This window comes from Triticum urartu, chromosome 2A (assembly GCF_056163025.1).
Source record: "Triticum urartu cultivar PI428250 chromosome 2A, HENAU_Tu73, whole genome shotgun sequence".
NCBI classification, from domain to species: Eukaryota; Viridiplantae; Streptophyta; class Magnoliopsida; order Poales; family Poaceae; genus Triticum; species Triticum urartu.
The window spans coordinates 45,693,001-45,713,765 of record NC_141874.1 but is presented as its reverse complement, the minus strand read 5'-3'; the positions used below and the strand labels follow the sequence as shown (position 1 = coordinate 45,713,765).

The 20,765-nt window shown below is 43.7% G+C and overlaps 3 protein-coding genes across 3 annotated transcripts; 1 reads left to right on the top strand and 2 right to left on the bottom strand.

Moving 5' to 3' along the window:
* The first annotated feature begins 4,186 nt into the window (after nt 1-4,186).
* LOC125540840 (5'-3' exoribonuclease 3-like) lies at nt 4,187-8,746 on the top strand. Its single transcript, XM_087539523.1, has 14 exons — nt 4,187-4,489; nt 5,093-5,195; nt 5,609-5,685; nt 5,818-6,009; nt 6,157-6,279; nt 6,376-6,438; nt 6,644-6,790; nt 6,899-7,063; nt 7,176-7,253; nt 7,371-7,457; nt 7,625-7,894; nt 7,985-8,080; nt 8,376-8,471; nt 8,672-8,746. The coding sequence occupies exons 1-14, from the start codon at nt 4,286-4,288 to the stop codon at nt 8,744-8,746; spliced, it is 1,776 nt and encodes a 591-aa protein (XP_087395649.1). The 5' UTR covers nt 4,187-4,285.
* A 2,785-nt stretch (nt 8,747-11,531) lies between these two features.
* On the bottom strand, nt 11,532-14,293 carry LOC125540838 (putative FBD-associated F-box protein At3g50710). The gene is made up of 3 exons (XM_048704382.2): nt 13,206-14,293; nt 12,964-13,104; nt 11,532-12,127 (listed from the first exon to the last, which is right to left on the bottom strand). Exons 1-3 carry the CDS (start codon nt 14,217-14,219, stop codon nt 11,735-11,737), a joined length of 1,548 nt encoding a protein of 515 aa, XP_048560339.2. The 5' UTR covers nt 14,220-14,293; the 3' UTR covers nt 11,532-11,734.
* A 2,166-nt stretch (nt 14,294-16,459) lies between these two features.
* On the bottom strand, nt 16,460-20,114 carry LOC125540837 (F-box/FBD/LRR-repeat protein At1g13570-like). The gene is made up of 3 exons (XM_048704381.2): nt 18,994-20,114; nt 18,749-18,889; nt 16,460-17,020 (listed from the first exon to the last, which is right to left on the bottom strand). The coding sequence occupies exons 1-3, from the start codon at nt 20,011-20,013 to the stop codon at nt 16,628-16,630; spliced, it is 1,554 nt and encodes a 517-aa protein (XP_048560338.2). The 5' UTR covers nt 20,014-20,114; the 3' UTR covers nt 16,460-16,627.
* Between the last annotated feature and the right edge of the window lie 651 nt (nt 20,115-20,765).

Genomic DNA, 20,765 nt, shown 5'->3' with positions numbered 1-20,765 from the left:
AACTTTTTCATAGACTCACCATACTCCTAATTAAAATAGGGTATTCAGGGTTGGTGGCGAACTGGTCATGGGTTCCAGCTGAGCACTATGAAGTAGGCCATTCAGGGTTTGTCGTGATGATTTTCACACCAACCCCTTAGGCAAATGAACATACAATCTTTCATCAAACAACTTATAATCAGCAAAGGTTCTGCTCTTGTGTGACTTCACATAAGCCTATACAACTTATTACACATATGCACCAACGCACACATTGGCAAATTAGCACAAATGCATTTTTCTTTCTTTGGCACAAAGGACAACCAACCAAGTCAGCGCATGCAATCGTTGGCAGAAGCACGACTGCGAAATATTAGTACACGTAAGCATAGTAGTAGCATCTATAGCACCATACTCCTAATTAAACTAGATGATGCCCCGCGTGTTGCAGCGGGAACTTTGTATTACATGATGTTTAGAAAGTAAGTGTAAAATATGGAGTGAATAAAATGATGGTATTGGATGTTTTATGTACAAAATAAATAGCTGATGTCCAACTCATACATGCATAACAATATCACCATCATGTTTCTCTGGGTTTAGAAAGAAGATAGGCATTATGGAACAGATCGCTTGTTTTCTGAAACAATGTCTAGCATGAATTAAATCAAGGCTACAGAGAGCATGGGTCCTAAAGCAAATTGACTATAGCCGATCAAAGAATGTAGTAAAATCGACATATGCCTTACCAAAGTAAATAAGTTAACTATCAGCCAAAATCTCATTTTTAGCTTCTGTTTAGTTAAAAAAAAAAGTAAGGGCACACATCATATTGAGTCAAACACTGATGGTCTGATCTGTAATCGATTAAATACTCCTTTTCTTCCCTGACAATATCAAGTATAAGTCATTAAATGAGTACTGTACTGGATTATTGGTCCTACTAGCAGAATGCCCGTGCGTTGCTACGGGCTATCCACCATGTTATCTTCAACATCCGGGTCCAACACAAAAACCTCATCCCTCGATGCATCTTCCCTTTTTTCTGTTGGAACCTTCCCTTCCCGCTCGGTTTACCGTTGTAGCGGGACATTTCTCACTGGAGCCACTTTCTTTAAAAGCAGATAACGTCCATCTCATCTTCGTCATGCATTGCAATAGGGATGGAAATTTTCATGTTTATAATATAATAGAGTGGGTTAACCTAACACATACTATTGACACAAAACAACAAGTAACTATAGAAATCATTCTCAAAGGTCCATTCAACTTTGCAAATGCACACTGACGTCAGAGGCGAGTTGAAATGTGAACATATTCCTAGTCATCAGTATGCTCCACCTCCAGCGCCCACGTACCATTCATTGCTACAAGGGATAATTGTCGTTCTTCTCTTTCTTGTCCTACTGTCTATGCTTACACTGCACAAAAAGTGAACTTGATTAATGACCACGTATATAGCCCAACTTAGCCCATATAAGAAAAAAAATGATTATTTTGTTTATGAAAATATCGTTGACAGTTAATCAAGGGTTCAACACTAAACTACTGTTCTTTTGCATCAGATTACTGTTACATTGGAATGCTTTGATTTTTCTTTTCTGGTGGTAAAACAAGGAATCATTACGGATGTAACATTTGCAATAAGTGAAATACACATCATTGTCGTGCTAAAACAATACAATTCTTTCATCACCGCAAAAAGGTGGAGAAAAACAAATAGAGTGTATAGATTTGAAATTGAAACTGTATACATTTAAATTGGCAAAAGTGAATATACATTGGTTCAGCAAAACAATGCAAAAGCCTATCACTGGAGAGAATTAATGTTCACTAAGTGAAGCCATGTATTATAAGATTATGTATATCGTGTTTAGGATATATGCTGCCCATCTTTTCTTCTTCATTCCCTACCAAAAATTGCTGGTAATGAGGGGGGGGGGGGGGGGGGGCACCACACCATACCTGAAGCACAAAACTCTTGTTAGTGTAAAAAGGAAAATAACATATACACACACAGAAAAAAATGGCTTGAGAAAACTAACCAGATGAGTAGCCCACTGATCTGTAACTAATTATGCGTATTCTGTACCATAATAGTACAACTCAGCAGGAAAACTGATAATCTGTATGCATTTTATGTCAAAGTCGACGACCTATTCATACCAATGTACAAATAGTATGAAACTCTTGTTAGTGTAAAAAGGAAAATAACATATACACACACAGAGAAAATGGCTTGAGAAAACTAACCAGATGAGTAGCCCACTGATATGTAACTAATTATGCGTATTCTATAGCATAATAGTACAACTCAGCAGGAAAACTGATAATCTGTATGCATTTTCTGTCAAAGTCGATGACCTATTCATACCAATGTACTTGTCCATTATCTTCCTTGAATCTCTCTGAAATTCTAAGGCCTAGCACCTAAGCGAAGGGACATAGAACACCCGCCATAATAATTGTACCAATATATTGATGTAAACTCCCCGCTGCTATCTTACACAGTTTATACGGAGCATCTAAAAAAGTACAGCGTCTATCAATTCTTGCTACAGACAGAATGATCTTTTACTAACTTTGCATCAATATATACCTTCTAAAATCTAAAGAGAAACTCACCAAAGGTGCTTGATCAGAATAGTCACATTTGGGAAGTATTGGGCAAGATACACCATGTGGATTCCTGCAAACAAATATGAAATAACAAGAATTAAAAGAAAGGATAGTCATAAGTCATAACAAATGAAAGAATCATAAAAAGACAGATACCACATGGAACAAGCCTCCATGCTACAATAATCTTGAATCATTCTGAATATAGTTGCTCAGTTTACATAGCACACAATTTCTGAATAGAGTTGCTCAGTTTACACAGAACACAATGATATCATGTAACCAAAAATTATTCTGTTCGCTTCTTTGTACCAACAAATGCAACAACTAATGACCGAGTGTTTCCTTATCAAACCCAGAAAAGTCTAGTACAAGAGACGTAGCAATCCGAAGAAGAAACCAGGAAACGTGAACTCGATCACATTCCACAATATCTACGAGCTCAATAGATATAGGGTCTTATTGATCATGAATTCCTCCAATGGAGAAGATCCATAACCATTGTCTGTTAGATCATTCCCTGAATTCTGTGATCCATAGTTCCTCCAGTGATGCCCCGACGCTCTGGAGCCTGATTTTGCGTTGGCCCCCGCGCACTACTATCACTGTTGTCCCCCTTTCAAGAGTAGAGATACAATGCCAGGGAGGAGTCATGTCGCTCATTAATTTGCAGAGCTCTCCTTCACCTAAAATGCGAACTTATTCTATTTTTCATGGGAAATAAGTGTGAATTAATTAATGCATAAGATTATTCTTGTGTATTTATCAATCAAATACATACCTTACCAGTACATCAATTGATAAGAGAGCATTCAACTAAAGCAGACGCTGACATCGGAGAGTAGTCGGTCCTTGAGCCGAGAGGTGCCTAGGCGGCAGTAAGACCCGGATGACTTGTATTTGTTGGATTCTTATATGAATGTAGTTTCTAATGATGCTATTTTTGCTACGTACAACTTACATTTTTCTTGGTCAAAATATGACCCAGAATACGAGGAGACTATAGTGAATCAGGACACGGAGGGATACATATGATGATGAATCTAATGATATATGTTTGACATTTCAGATGTAAATATTTTTCTTCACAAAGTTTGTCAAAGTTTGTAAGTTTTAATTTTTCAAAAAACCTATATGCATTGCATTATGAAACGGAGGGAGCACAAAATAAAGTCTACACCAAAGAAGCTGTGTCTTTTCGGCTATAGGAATCCACGTGTCACTGCGCACCTTCCGGTTTGTCTTTTCGGCTATAGAGGTGATCCGTCATTTTTTCCGCAATATATAAAATTTTTGGAATTAGAAAAAACTCCGCAAAATATACCATTTTTTCACAAATTTCAAAAACTGTTCATGGATATATAAAATGAAAAAAAGGAAAAGTAGAAGGGAAAAATAAAAAAATGAAGAAAACAAAAGAAAACCCCATATAAAAAATAAAGAAAGCTGGCAAAAAGAACCCGAGAAAAACCCCGGTTCTATGGCAAGGTGCTTGAACCGCCCCAAAAAACACCGAAAGGTGTTAGTATCGAGGCAAACAAAACCGGTTCGTGGCTTGCGACGGACTCCCTCTCTATTTGGCCCGGCCCGCCCCCACCGCCTCAGGAAGTCACGAGTCACGAGGTCCAGACCAGACCGCGAAAGAGCTCGCTCGATCCGCCTCTCGCCGGCGGCGGAGGGAGACAGGATGGGCGTCCCGGCGTTCTACCGGTGGCTGGCGGAGAAGTACCCGATGGTGGTGGTGGACGTGGTGGAGGAGGAGGCCGTCGAGATCGACGGCGTGAAGGTGCCCATCGACACCTCCAAGCCCAACCCCAACGGCCTCGAGTTCGACAACCTCTACCTCGACATGAACGGGATCATACACCCCTGCTTCCACCCCGAGGACAGGGTACGTGCTTGATTTGGCTAGCTAGCTGTTCGATCCGCAGTTGGGTCTTACTTAATTACTTGTAGAATCATACTTGTTTTTTGCAATTCAAAGGGAGGGAGAGCTTCAATACTGTCCGTCCCCAAATCATCTTGAGGTTGCAGGAGCATGTTACTATAGTTCAAGTATACAAAATTGATGGAATCTCCGCATAAGATCAATGATACAGGACTTAGATGTGCAATACTTATGGCACATCTAGATGTGCTTTAGCAAAACTGAATTTGATATGCAGTTCCAGGATTCAATCCGATTCTTCTGTTTTTCATCAAACTATTCACACTGCAAAACTAATTTCGATCTGGACAAGTGAATCTGCACAAGATTCAATTCTATTTTAGTTAGGACTTAGGACACCCTGCAGTGGATTGCACACTGCTACTGCATGTAGTATCAGCAACAGTCCTACCGGAAACATTTTATTTCCCCAGTTATTTACCAACAGTCCTGCGGATTAATTGTGGATCTTAGTTAGTACCCACATCTAGATGAGAGCTAGCCACACCCGATATTCAACCACTGCGTTGACCGTGCTTCTCACTTCTATTGCATTTTCTGCCACAGCCCTCGCCGACGACATTTGCTGAGGTCTTCCAGTGCATGTTCGATTACATAGACAGGCTCTTTGTCATGGTTCGCCCTCGAAAGCTTCTCTACATGGCCATTGGTACGTGTTTCATCTCTTTGTCTGGCTATGGAGGGAATTCTCTCGCTCATTTTTTCTGTTTGGCTAGCTGCATGCTCTAATGTCGCTTGAACTGATTTCGTTCGTATGGTTATTTATACTGATCAATGGTAGAAATAATTAGGAGTGCTCAGTATAATTAAACTATGTTACTCGCTAGGTATTATCGTGCACAGCATCTTGCCATAATGCAACTATATATGTGTATACGCTCACATCATAGTCATACTACTCTTCCTTTAGAATGAATAGGCATCCTCTTCTCTGAACAATGGCGACATATTTCTTCACTTGTTAAGCTTTCCTTTGAACAACTTACTAGTTACTATTGTATCTATGTACCTACATTAAACAATTTGTTTCTCCATTTTGTATTATACTACAATGGTTTACAGATGGTGTGGCTCCTCGTGCTAAGATGAACCAGCAGCGCTCTAGACGATTCAGAGCTGCAAAAGATGCTGCTGATGCGGTCAGTATTCTAATGGAATCATCTTCTCATATTCAGTGTATAATTGTACAGCCGTATCTATTGTCATTTGTGGACAGTTGCAACCATTTATGATTTGCACTCACTGGCCACTTGCGTCCTATGTCCATCCAGGCTGAAGAAGAAGAAAAACTGCGTCAAGAGTTTGAGAGGGAAGGAAGAAAGCTTCCTCCAAAACAGCAATCACAAACCTGTGATTCTAATGTTATTACCCCCGGGACAGAGTTCATGGCTGTTCTATCAGTTGCTTTGCAGTACTACATCCACCTCAGGTTGAATTATGATCTTGGATGGAAAAAAATTAAAGTAAGCATGATTTTTTTTTACTAATCTGGCTTTTAAATACATTTGTTAATATGCTTAGTCATATTTTCTTGGGGTTCACAAACTCTATGGATTGTTATTAGGAAGTATGTAGAAATAATATGTGTCCTGATTTACAATCTTTTGAAGGTTATTCTTTCTGATGCCAATGTTCCTGGTGAAGGGGAACACAAAATCATGTCCTACATTCGTGGCAATAGGAACCTCTGTAATGAACTCAATGCAAATACCCGACATTGCCTGTATGGCCTGGTAAGTTCTGTTTCTGTATGCTTAATGTTCTATTTCTTGTTGGACTATTTTATCTGTTAGTTTCGCTAATGCATAAAATTAATCTCATGAATGCAGGATGCAGATCTAATCATGTTAGCTCTAGCAACACATGAAGTACACTTCTCCATACTGAGAGAGGTTCTCTTCTCAAAATACAGAATTTACACCTTTTGACCATATACATACACATCACAGCCTTGTGTTAATCAAAATGATACATCTTTTAAATTTTATACTGTTGTCTCTGTTTCTACTCTGCTTTAATGTTGATACTCCTTTTCCTTGAACATTTTGTTTGACATTATGCCATGAAACCTTATTTGCATACACTTTGTGTTTGCAGGTGGTGTTTACACCTGGACAGCAGGACAAATGCTTCCTGTGTGGTCAAGTTGGACATCTAGCAGCAAAGTGTGAAGGAAAGGCAAAACGGAAAGCTGGGGAGTTTGATGAGAAGGGTGATGAAATAGTACCAAAGAAACCTTACCAGGTAATAATGATCAATTTCTTTAGTTGCAGCTTGTGGTGTGGCGCTATTCAGTGGAATTACCAACAGACTTATTCTCATTTGTACTGCTCCACTTTCGTGCTTTCACAGTTCTTGAATATATGGACCCTACGAGAGTACCTAGAATACGAGTTCAGAATGCCAAATCCACCTTTCAAGATTGATCTTGAACGCATCATTGATGATTTCATCTTCATGTGCTTTTTTGTTGGCAATGATTTTCTTCCACACATGCCGACACTAGAGATTCGTGAGGTTAGTTTTTGTAGTGTTACTTTTTTTTCTTTCAAAGTTTGAAACGTTCCTCTGTTTGTAGTTCACTTTCTTAGATTGTTGTCACACTGACACAATGGTTATCTGTCTGCAGGGAGCTATTAATTTGCTAATTGCTGTATACAAGAAGGAATTTCCTAATATGGGTGGCTATTTAACCGACACTTGCACGGTATTGTACATCATCTGACCCATGTGGTTTCTTCGTCTGAAATTTATTTTATTTGAAATGATCCTCATGGGTACATCAGCAATAAGTTAATAACACATTTTATCTCGATTGTTGTAGCCGGATCTGAATAGAGTTGAACACTTCATTCAAGCAGTTGGTTCATACGAGGATAAAATATTTCAGAAAAGAGCACGTTTGCACCAGGTATAAAAATGATGACTATCTTGATTTTGCTTGTCAATCTTGCTTAACTTCAGCTATACCTGGCGTGTATATTGTGAAGAGCAATATGCCTATGTAACATTTCTTACTTATATACATTTGATGCTCAGCTGTTAACAGTTTACATACAACGATGTTGTCCTTTGTAGCGTCAAGCTGAAAGAATAAAACGTGATAAAGCCCAAGCAAAGCGAGGCGATGATCTGGATCCCCATGTCAGTGGCAATCTTATTGTACCTGTTGCGCGTTTCCAAGGGTTTCGCCTTGCCTCTGGGGCTGTGGCTTCACCATATGAACAGAATGGAGCTCATAAAGATAGCACGGAAAAGGGCAGTCGAGCTAAGAAAGCACGTGTATCATCTTCAGATTCCAGCCTTTCTGCTGCTCTTGTTGAAGCTGAAATTAGTGTCGAAGAACAGGTACTTAATTTGATCTTGTTTGAGAAGGTATTATATTTGTTTTGAAGATATTTTTATGGTTTCATCTGAATCTTGCTGAATCTCTTATAGGCACGTGAAAACAAAGAAGAACTGAAGTCAATGCTTAAAGTCGCACTTCGTGATAAATCAGATCTTTTTAATTCTGAAAATCCAGAGGAGGACAAGGTATGTCTTGTATCTTTGGTCATCTGTGCACAAGTCTTCTTCTGCTACTGTATCAGTTGGTTGCAGTTGTAAATTCAAGTTTGTCCTAATATAAGTTCTCAGAGACTATTCCCTGCTGTGGGAGCTAGTGCCCCATCCTTTGTCTTCGGAACTTCTAATATGTTGCACACAAAACTAAATTATCGAAGATATTTGGGGCTTTGGGAATTGAAAGTACACTTCTATTTTTTTGGACCTTCTGAATCTCTATTTTTTATATTTTACTCAAGTGATAACATTATTTGTTAATATTCAGATAAAGCTTGGAGAACCAGGATGGAGGGAAAGGTATTATGAAGACAAGTTTGGTGCAAGAACACCTGAGAAAATTGAAGAAATACGTAGAGATGTTGTAAGTATCGTGGAAGTGTCTTTAATATACTGCATTCATAAATAAAAGCAAACTGCATTCATGATTCATTATCGACACCATACCCTGTTGCCATTATTACTGAATTCATGATAGAAATTTTGACTTGATCATTATTTTAAAAATATTTTTTCCCTAATTCTCTATTTTCTTCTTATATGATCTGCTCTATGCTCCTTCAGGTTCTCAAATATACTGAAGGTCTGTGTTGGGTAATGCACTACTATTATGAAGGTGTCTGCTCATGGCAATGGTAATTTAATTTTAGCCTGTTTTAAATGGCCAATTATATGCTACACAGTTTTATTTGTAGCACGATTGCTGCTATTTTTAATTAATTCCTCTACCCATCCCACCAATACCTGTTTCGTTCTAATTTATTCTCATTATGTGTAGGTTTTACCCTCATCACTATGCCCCTTTTGCTTCCGATTTAAAAGGTTTAGGCCGGCTTAATATAACTTTTGAACTTGGGTCACCATTCAAACCTTTCGATCAGCTTCTGGGAGTATTCCCAGCGGCAAGGTGAATATGCTAATATTTTTCTTCGATCTTAGTACCTTCATGTGGTGGATTATTTGATAGTTTGTTTCATTGCATTTCAGCTCACATGCACTCCCTCTACGGTATCGGCAGTTGATGACTGATCCAAGTTCGCCGATAATTGATTTTTATCCGATTGGTATGCTTATTTTTCAAAGATATAATCACAAATAGTATCTGATTCTCCTAGCTACAACCTTAATCCAATTCTAATCCGGGTGAACCTTTGTACATATGCTGCAGATTTTGAAGTAGATATGAATGGAACGAGATTTTCTTGGCAGGTACATTTATCTTAGTAAGCATAATTATGTATATCATACTTCTTCCATGTTTAATTTAACTAAAATTTGTACTTTACAGGGGATAGCCAAACTGCCCTTCATTGATGAAGCTAGGTTGCTGTCTGAGATTGAAAAAGTCGAGCATACTTTGACGGTATGGAACAGTGTCTCGTGTGTTTTGTTTTTATGGCATACATGTAGTAGAGGATCTTGTTTTAACTTCTAAGATTTCCATATTTTCCTCATATTTTGTGTAGCCTGAAGAAGCAAGACGAAACAGTACAATGTACAATATGCTTTTTGTGAATAGCTTGCACCCAGTTGCGCCTTATATCTACTCTCTCAGCAGCAAATTCAGACATCTGCCCGATAATGAGCGAAATGAAATTAAAGAGCCACTGAAGCCTTCTGCCAGGTTAGCTAACCCTACCAGGATTCTTGATTGACTGCAGATAGTATTTTCTCGTTAAACTGTAGTAGTTCCATCAGGATCAGGTCATCAGTACACAAGAGATAATCGCGGAAGGCACCATCCATGTGCAAGAGACAGCCACAGCGATTCAAGAGGAGCGGGCCGGCATCCATCTCGATACCATCAGAATAATAGTAGCAACGCATATTCATCATACCCTGCTCCTCCGTCATCGGGTTTTGGACGATACGGGCAACCCCCGTCGCATGCTGGCGGCTACCAGCCTGCGCCGTATACAGCAACCCAACAGTGGCAGCAGCAGCAACAACCTCGTAGTTCCTATTCTGGAGGCGGGGCGCTTCCTGCAAGACCTAATTCACGACCGCAGCAGTCACAGAACTCCTACGGCAGCTTAGATAGGACTTCAAGCAGGAGACCACCAGGCCAGGGTTTTCCTCTTTGATTCTAGCTAGCCCAGGTTTTGCTGTTACTAGAACTTACTTCGACTTAGATCAGGCATAGGAATAGGCACGGTGTTTGCAAAGTCTGGTGATCTTCAAGCTTCTTTCTCATGGTATAAAAATTACCAGGGGGAAGTGTTGTATACTAGGCAATTTATTGCCATTTTTTGACAAAGAAGAGATTCGACTCCTTCCGAGAAAGAAATTGACAAGGCTGTTTCCTCATCAAAATCTAATTCGGCTCCTGGCCTGGACTGGTTTTTGGTTACGTTCTTCAAAAAAATTTGGAACATCCTTAAACCCCCTTGTCTACAAAGTCATTTTAGGTTTTTGTATTAGCACGGTCGACATCAAATGTCTGAATTAATCCCTTATTTCTAAAGTTAAGGGAGCTGATAATATTTGTTTATTTAGATCTATTCCCTTAATTAATAATTTATCTAAGTTCCATGTAAAATGCTTTGCCACTCGGCTTTTCCTGGTGGCCCATCGTGTGATTAGTAATGCACAAACCGCCTTAATTTTGGATGGGATCCTAACCCTCTATGAGATTATTCATGATATTCACTCTAGGGGGGAGTGAAGCAATCATCCTCAAGCTCAACTTCACAACTATTCACTCAAATGCACTTCACATTCTGAAATGGCTGGTAGAAAAATATATAAATAAAAAGCAGTAAAGTTAACTTTTAAATTCAGAGAAGTTTCTAATTATTTTGGAACAGAGGGGGGAATAGATAAGAAAGATTGATGACCACAGCTGTCCACACGTCATAAGAAAAGAAAAACAAATCTTATGTTGTCAATTTAAACTCTTTTTTGAGAACTGATACGACTTTTTACAACCACAAATGGCTCTCAAACAAACTACACCAGAAACCTAGAATGGCGGCTTTCTGCTGATCTAAGAGGGTGAATGTCAGATCTCGCTACGGATCAAACAACCAAATCACAGATCACACAGGACAACGATAACGATAAGCTCCCGATATGGAGACCCTTCTATCAATTGGGGAATTGGCTACAGTAGAGTCTACAGATAAGAGCTAGGGTTTAGCTTTTGATACAATGGTTGTTGCCACTCACGTGCACGCAGGCGGATGAAGGTAAACAGTGAATCACGGCGGAAAAAGTAACTATTAGCAATTAAACACGCAGTGTCTTCTTCCCAGCCGTTGATCAGCATCCGCGTCGTCTCGGCCGTCAGATGTCAGTTAACTGTAGCCAAACCTATGCGCTACAGTTAACTGAATTTAAGCGACACTTTGGTTCAGAGTTCAGTTATCTGACAGGGAAACCCAGCAACTGCAAGCAATTGAACATGTCGCCGCCACAAATGAAATGGTTCATGGAACATACATAGATAGACCGGGAAACCGGTAACACAGGTTACATATAGGGCAAGCAAAATATCAGCTCATCAAGCGTCAAAATTCGACGGACCATCACAAGGGCACTGGGCACGGCTAGCAAGAGACAGACACCATACTTACTTCATAGTTTGCATCAGAAAACAGCCAGTCCACTTCTCCACAGAAACTAAGCTCACCTGACCTCCACTTGGGAGAAGGGGTCATGGAAAGAAAAATCTGCCCCGTCTTTGAACCTCCAAACTTCACCTCCTGAAGGGCCGGTGCTCCCAATGACAGCCATCTGGCAGGACTTGCTCGCCTTGTTCCTGTAGCAATATTTCACCTTGGCGTATGCCTCCTCCGTCGAGAACGGTGTGAAGCTTGGATTGGCCATGGAAACAGACACGGTCTTCAGTGCCAGCGCGTTCCGGAAGATGAACTCCAGGAAGCCAACCTCACCTGGGTCCCCTCTGAACTCACGGATACTCGTCACGTTGATGCGCGAGAGGACATTCTCGATGGGACCAGACTCTTCCCAGAACTTGAGGCCCAGGTGGTTGCCAGTGGGTTTATCACATTTCTCACTCTGCAAAAAAATAGATTAAATCAGTGAACAGTTGGGAAACCATCCAAGGAAGGTGGGCTCACGACACGGTGAATAAGGGAAGCCTCAAATTATATGTTGTTAGAGAAAACTAACACAAAGTAGTCTATATATGCAGCTTCTCGCCTATAACAAATTTAGAAAGTGAGGCAGCAGTGTTTCAGTCTACCGTCGAGGTCAGGTGAAAATATGCCAGAAGTACTCTCCAACACAAACTTCCAGACATGAGCCATGACAACCAGTTAATAATCTATCACTTAATCAGAGATAAGTGCCGCATACTGTGGCATCAGTGTAGTAGCATCAATTTGAAATGAGTGGTATAATGTACAGACCTCCAAGAAACTTTAGACAGCAAATGTGCATTCCAGTAGGTCTGTACCATATAGCATTCGTGCCAAATAAGCATTACATGGTATGAGTAGCATTTGTTAGGAGCAGCAAATGTGTTATCCATACCACATACATACGAGTGCCAAGACATTTATGTGTGTAGTTTAAACAGTTTGAAATAAGCATTGCATGCCATTTGCATCATCCACATTCCACATCACAAATACTACTAGCTAGCATGAACAGACCGCGAAAAACTAAAACAAGGAAATCTGGAAAAACCAGGAAATCAAGAAGCAAAGAAAAAGAGATCAAAACAATGGCATTATAAACTGTGGCACGACAAAACTTCACAAATGTCATACATAAACAGATGAACATGCAAGCCCAACCATTCTAATTGCATACTCCAGTCTATCACAGCCGGCAACAAGAAGCAAGAAATCGGTACAAATGCAAGCAGAACATGGATTGATGACAAATACCAGAATATGGAGTCTCTCCGCGTTGGGAAAGCATCTCAGAAAGTTGGGCACCATCTTGACCTCATTGCGAACTCCGAAACGCACATTCAAGCTCAAAATCTTGACGCTTCTCATCATGGTACTTGTGCTTGCTATCCCGGGCTGAAATTCCCCCAATTCAAGAGGGAGTATCACACAATTGAGTCATGGACATATATATTTGCTAACTGAACAAATGGTGAGACCGGAGATGAGAGATGTACCATGATGATGGTGTCTCGGATCTGCAGGACCTGGCCTGGATCCAAGTATCCAAAAGCGTGCAGCTTGGGGACATCGCCAATCTTGAGTCTGCTGCACAAGCCGCCATCGATTTTGCCAGATCCAAAAAGGATGAGCCGCTCGAGGCACGGAGCCTTCACCACGGCGATGTGCTCCATTTTCGAGCAGCTGATCTGCAGGCAGCGTAGGCTCTGGCTGAGGAGGCGGAGGCGCAGCCCATTGATGCATCCCAGGATGTTGAGGACCTCCAGGACGGGGCTCCTGGCGACGAGGGAGTCCACCACGCCCTGCTCCATTTCGACGCAGCAGAGGCCGAGCTCGCGGAGGTGGGGGAAGGAGGCGCCGCGCAGGGCGGCCGTGTCCGGCAGCTTCCACAGGCCGACGTAGAGGCGGGTGAGGGTGGTGATGGCGAAGATCGTGGGCGGGAGGGGCACGTCGCGCGGCCACGGGCGGTTGACGAGGACGAGGTCCTGGACGGCCTTGGCGGCGAGGAGCTGGAGCCAGCGCGCGAGCTGGTTCTGGTTCCGGTACGCGCTCTGAGTGCAGACGAGGTGGATGCAGCGGAAGGGCCCCGGGTGCGCCTCGAGGATGTCGGAGACGGCGGCCGTGACGGCCGGCGAGCTGGCCGGGGTGGGGCGGAAGCCCTGGCCTTTGGGGAGGAGGAAGGAGTCGACGAGGACGAGGGGCGTGGAGGGCCAGAGCGCGCGCCAGCGGGAGGAGAGCACGGCGGTGCGCGCGGCGTCCTTGACGGGGAGGCGGGCGACGATGTTGCGCAGGGGCTCGTCGGGGAGGCGGCTGATGCGGTCGACGCCGTCGGAGGAGGCGGCGAGGGCCGGGAGCCGCGTGCCGGGGTAGACGGGGAAGCTGGGGAGGGTGGCGTAGATGTAGGCTAGAACGTTCTCCGCGGCCTGGTCGAGCTTGCGGGGGTCGCATCCCTTGCGCCGCGCATCGGCCGCCGTCGCTGGGTCGACGTTGGCGAACTCCCGCTCGGCCATGGCCGTCGGCGGCGTCGGCGCCGGCGCCGGCGAGGGTTTGTGGATTTGGGGTTTCTGAGTGTCGGCTGTGTGTGTGTGTGTGGAGGCGACTGCTCGTCCTCCTATAGGAGGGAGGTTTCGATGTTGGTTGGGCCAAAATTAACGGGCCCATCAGTAGGGAACCCACTGGTCAGCCACTTATTTTTTTTAATTTCTTTTTGAGCTGTGGTCAGCCACTTATTTTTTTATTTCTTTTTGAGCTGTGGTCGAAAAACTTCACACGTGGGTATAATGGCATACCAAGTTTGATAACCCAAACTTTCATAATTTTTAAAGTTTTCCTAGTATTTTCTTTTCCAAATTTACTATTAAGGTGGGTGTGCATGGAACCATTTTCACCTTGGTATTTTTGGATGGATGGGTAGATATCTTAATGCATCTGAATTAGTTATTACAGTTATCTTTATTTTGTTAACATTTTTTCTGAAGTTTTTTTATTAAATTCTTTTATCAGTATACCGATACAGTCTTCAATGTGATGTTTCTAGCATTAGTTTCTACCAAAAAGGAAATTACTAAATATTGAAAGTTCGTTTCTTGGTATATATATACTTGGCAGTATCAATTTCAATATATATTTTTTTGACTAACAGATCAAAAAGATTGACGACCACACAACTGTCCACACATCATATATAAGGGGGGGAAATCCCATGTTGTCAATTTTAATATATTTTTCTAAACCGATACGATTTTTAACAACCATGGCTCTCTGCCAAGCAGGTTGGGGTGGCTAGCGTTGAATACTATCATGAGAGGAGGTGCAAATTGTTTTACACATGGTTCATGGTGGAGAAGATCAACGACTTATGTGTCTTCATCTCACATTGCGCGTGGAGATAAATGTGAACCTCTGGAGGTTTGCACGACAATGGTGGCGATGGACATTACTTCTACATTGGTTATAATAACATCTTATATTATCGGATTAAGGGAGTAGCTTGCAAGCTGCTGCTCCTTGCCGTCTCTAGACGATCTTCCCAAGCTCTACACTAAGGCACGTGCAGAATGGTCTGGCTCTTGATGCAGCCAAATATAGAGGTGAAAGGAGCGGCTGGGCATCCACTGACCACAGGCGAATGGCCAGGCTTTTGATGTAGCCAAATTTTGGCATGACTTGAAATTCACTTGTATTTGGGTCGATGAGCCCCCCTAGCTTTATTCTCGACAAACTTGTGGATAATGTAACTATTTTATACGATAAAAATAAAGTTAGCCATGATGGCCTTTTCTTGAACAGAAAAGAAGTCACTGGGCATGATCTATAACGCCCATGCAAGACGCCTCAACGCTCAACACCTATATGTAATGTAAGATAGTGTGAGGATGGTTCTGTTGGTTCTCCTGCCTGAAACGCAATGCTTACCTACCGTGGGAGTAATGGCAAGGATTGGGGGGGGGGGGGGGGGGGGTGTTTTCGGCTTCCTGTCGATCTAAAAGCATAGTTCAAAAAGGCGCGCCTAGGCGTGCTTAAGCTCTGGGCGTTGGACTAACGCCTCCTTTTGGACCTAGGTGCTCAAATAAGCGGCCGTCGAAGTCCTCCGGCCAGGAATCATGTTTCTCAGGTGAGAAATCAATCTCCCACGCGAGGATTTGATCACTCCAGCAAGTATTCGCCGACGAGGATTCAACCACTTCTGACGTCAAATGGACTGATTCCGGCAAGGGACTAAGCTTCTCCAGCGAGAAATTAAGCTTCACTAGTTGGTTCCCCATCAGTGTAGCAAGGGAGAGAGGCAAAATCATGCAGCAAGGGAGAGAGGCGGCGTGAGGAGGATACCTAGATTTTTTGCCCACGGTGCACATAAGGTGCTTTAGTAAGGGAATAAGAAGGTGGGCATGGGGTTTAATTAATGTTTTAAATAGCAGACTATGGAAAATAGCGGTGAACCTTCAAATCAGCTATAGTGGAGCTATAACGGGCTAAAGCGGGCTATTTATGAAGGCGACCATTTAGCGGCACCCTGCTGAAAAGGCTATAGCTATAGCAAGCTATAGCCGGCTATTTAAAACTATGGGTTTAATGGGCTAGGCCAGCCCATCTAGCTTACTTCTTCATGCTACAGTAGTAATGCCTAATTGCGCCTAAGCTAGAAAAGTGCAAGTAGGTGGCCAAACGCATAATTAACACCTAGCATTTTTTTTGAACTTTGTCTAAAAGAAAAAAGAACAGCTATTGCAAGGAATGAAAACATGTAGACTGGGAAACTGGCAACACAGGTCAAGCAAAGTATCAGCTCATCAGTCTTGCTGCATACTAGTTTACATCAAGCCTCAAATTTGTCAGACCGTCACAAAGGGCACGACTAGCAACACACATAGTTTTGCATCAGAAAACAGTCACACCACTTTTCCACAGAAACTGAAGCTCAGCCGACCACCTCCACTTCGGAGAAGGGGTCATGGAACGAAAAATCGGCCCCGTCTTTCAAGCTCCACATCTTACCACCTGCAGGGCCGGTGCTCCCAAGGACAACCATGTTGGACTCACTTGCAATGATCCTCGAGCTTCGTTTCACTTTGGCATACGCCTCCTGCATCGAGAACGGCGTGAAGCTTGGGTTGGCCATGGAAACGGACGCGGTCTCCAGCGCCCGCGCGCTCCGGAAGAAGAACTCGAGGAAGCCGACCTCGCCGGGGTCCCCCGTGAACTCACGGAAACTCATCACGGTGATGCGCGAGACGAGGTTTTCTTCGGGGTCAGACTCTTCCCAGAACTGGAGTGTGAGGTAGTTGCCAGTGGGTTCAGTGCATCTTTTACTCTGCAAAAAATGGTAGAATCAGTTAGGAAAGCATATCAGGGAAGCCTCAAATTAATTATGGTGTTGGAGAAATGACAATTTAATACTACAATGCATCAAATGTGCTGGTTTATTATGTGTAGTTTGGTCAGTTCGAAATAAGCATTACATGCCATTTGCATCATCCACACTCCACAACACACTGCTAACTAGTATGAACACAGTGAATTTTTTTTTTATAAACCTGGGTATACCGGCAGATCAAGAAGCAAAGCAATACAAATCAACTGTTGCACAACAAAACAAAGGTAACAAATGTCTTTAACATAAAAAAATGAACATGCAACCCCAATAATTACAATTGCATACTCTAGTCTGCATGAGTAGTAGAAACGGCCTGATGGTTGAGAATAAATGGCAATGCGCCAATGCTTTGCTTTTTAGCTATATTAGTCAAGAATGAATATGGTCATTGGTCAATTATGCCTACTCATGTTGATGATGTGCTCATCATCTTATTCTGTTATTCGTGGGCAAACTATTTCGCCTAGCATGCATAACTACATACATGACTCACATTTCACAGTCGAAAAAACTAAAAAGATCATAAAGAACTCTAACTTGACAGATCTATGTAAACAAGAGAGAATGCTACAAGCAACAACATCTGCTCCAACATGAAACAAAAAAAAAGTGACGTGTGCACAGAAATTTATTAAGCAGAGCAAGAATAAGGTGAAATAAATTGGTCCTTACTTTCCATTAGCTGTATGGAAAGGGGAGGTAAGAAAACAAGAAAAGGGAATGGTATTATGAATGTCTTTTTTTCTGTGAGCAAATAGAGCATTTTTGCTGCCAAGTTCAGAACCTACACCACATGCAGTGCAAACAACTCAACACTAAAGTACTGCAAATTATACTGGTCCATGACCGATTTGTAGGAGATGTGACTACAAGGACCCTTACGGACAACTCTATACTTTAAATTTTAATGGAGGAAAGTAGCAGAATGTACTACTAATTACTAGAGAGCCTAGTCGTGGAGAGAGAGAGAATGGTGTATGTGGCTGCGCTAAACAAGATCTGATAGCATAATTCATACACAGCAAATTAAGGTATATGTGAGGCTGCAAACTTCAGTCCACAATGAATGACTTTAGTCATACAGAAATTTTGTGCAATGTTGGTATACCAATACCCTAAAAGCAAACTGTCAACATCAGTGTGCTAATTTACTATGTGTAACTTTAACAAGTCTCAAATAAGAAGTTAGCACAAATAAACACTCCTTCTCTAAATAAAAAAGTTAGCACAAATACTAGTAGCTCGTAAGAACACAGTGAGAAACACTAGGACGAGAAAATCTGGATATATGTAAAGAAGTAAAGCACTATAAATCAAGATACAGCAATGATAATCATTATGCCACAGGAAAAAATTATTACCAAATGTCAATAACATAAACAGATCAGCATGAAACCCTCCATAATTCTAACTGTGTATTATAGTCTATAGGTTGTCGAGAAGACCTGATGATGATGGTTGAGAAGAAATGGCAAGGCATGGAATTTAACTTATAACACATTTCTTACTCCGAATTACAGTGCAGGAAACCAAAAAAGACCATGTAAAGAGCTATCACAAGTTCACAACGACTGACTTGATGTATGCAGTCAATCATAATATGAAGCAGTCTCCCCGCAACTACCACATATTCGTAAAGAGCAGAACATGTATTGGAGGAATTACCATGATATGCAGTCTCTTGGCGTTGGGAAAGCATCTGAGGAAGGTGGGCACCATCTGGACATCACTGCGAACTCCGAAACACACATTCAAGCTCAGAATCTTCACGCTTGTCACGACGGTACTTGCGCTTGCTATTCCTGGCTGAAATTTGCCCAGTTCAAAAAGGAAGATGCCACAATTGAGTCATGGACCTCCACCAGCTGAACATATTTGCTAACTGAACAAAATGGAGACCAGACATTTACCATGATGATGGTATCTCGGACCTTGAGGACCTGTCCTGGCTCCAAGTACCCAAATGCGTGCAGCTTGGGGGCATCGCCAATCCTGAGTCTCGTGGACATGCCACCAGCGATTTTGCAAGGTCTAAACAGGATGAGCCGCTCGAGGAGGGGAGCCTTTACCACGGCGACGTCCTCCATTCTCGACCAGCTGATCTGCACGCACCGCAGGCTCTGGCTGACGAGGCGGAGACGCACCGCCTTGCATCCCAGGATGTTGAGGACCTCGAGGACGGGGCTCCTGGCGACGAGGGAGTCGACCACGCCCTGCTCCATTTCGACGCAGCCCAGGCCGAGCTCGCCGAGGTGGGGAAAGGAGGCGCCACGCAGGGCGGCCGTGCCGGGCAACGTCCACATGCCGACGTAGAGGCGGGTGAGGGTGGTGACGGCGAAGAGCGTGGCCGGGAGGGGCACGTCGCGCGGCCAGGGGCGGTTGACGAGGGCGAGGTCCTGGACGCCCTTGGCGGCGAGGAGCTGGAGCCAGCGCGCGAGCCGGGCACGGTGCGCGCTCATGTGGCTGCAGACGAGGTGGACGCAGCGGAAGGGCCCCGGGTGCGCGTCGAGGATGCGGGAGACGGCGGCGGTGACGGCCGGCGAGGTGGCGGGCGTGGGCGGCCAGCCGCAGGCTTCGGGGTGGAGGTGGGCGTCGGCCAGCACGAGGGGCGTGGAGAGCCAGACCCGGCGCCAGTGGGAGGAGAGGACGGCGGTGCGCGCGGCGTCCTTGACGGACGGGAGGCGGGAGACGATGTTGCTGAGGAGCTCGGGCGGGAGGCGGCTGATGCGGTCGACGCCGTCGGGGGAGGCGGAGGAGGCGAGGGCGGCGAGCCGCGTGCCCTCGTAGACGGGGAGGCTGGGGAGGTTGGCGTAGATGTAGCACAGCATGCTCTCCGCGGCTTGGTCCAGCGTGTGCGGGTCGCAGCCCTTGCGCCGTGCGTCGGCCGCCGTCGCTGGGTCCATGTTGAAGAACCGTGCCTGCTCGGCCATGGCCGCGGCGCCGGCCGGCGAGAGGTTGTGGATCTGGCTGCGGCTTTGGACGGAGTGGTGAGCTACAGTAGAAAGAGGAGTGTGTAAGCAAAATGGTCGGCCGTCGTCGGCTGTTCCTTATATAGTGCTCGGCTGGGCTGTGTGGTGGCCCTAGGGTTTGGTTCTTTGGTTGGGCCGAATTCCGACACAGGTTGCTAACGGGCGGCCCATGAGTATGGACCCACCAATCGGCCACTCATTTGATCCTTCTGTTGAGCCGTCTTAGTTACTGCTCCCTCCGTTCCATGATATAAGAGCGTTTTTAATAATAACTTGTTTTGCCTGTTTGAGATCTTGTGCTTCGAATGTTCTGCTTTCAAACATTAACTTGTTTCTTTTTTTTTGGCGGGAAGAGGAAACTAACGGCATGTTCTGAAACACCCTAGCTCCCGAACATAGTTTTAAAGACCAGACCGGGATAAACCGAGATCGACAACGTTGACGGTTGTGTAAGCTAATCAGACCGTTTTGCAAAACGGGCCGGCCAAAACCGACTGAACCGGGCGGTTTGTTTGCTCAAACCGGAAGAAAAACTAAAAAACGATAGTTTGCGCTAGAATCATTACAAACGATGAAGAATAATTGTGTCCCCTGGGGGCGATCCGTGGGGCGGTAGGAAATAGGCCTAAGTCGTCAGTTTGGTCAAACAACCAAGTTGCCCATCCAACTTAGCTGCCAAAGGATAGAAAATTAACCGGTGAACCGGCGGTGTC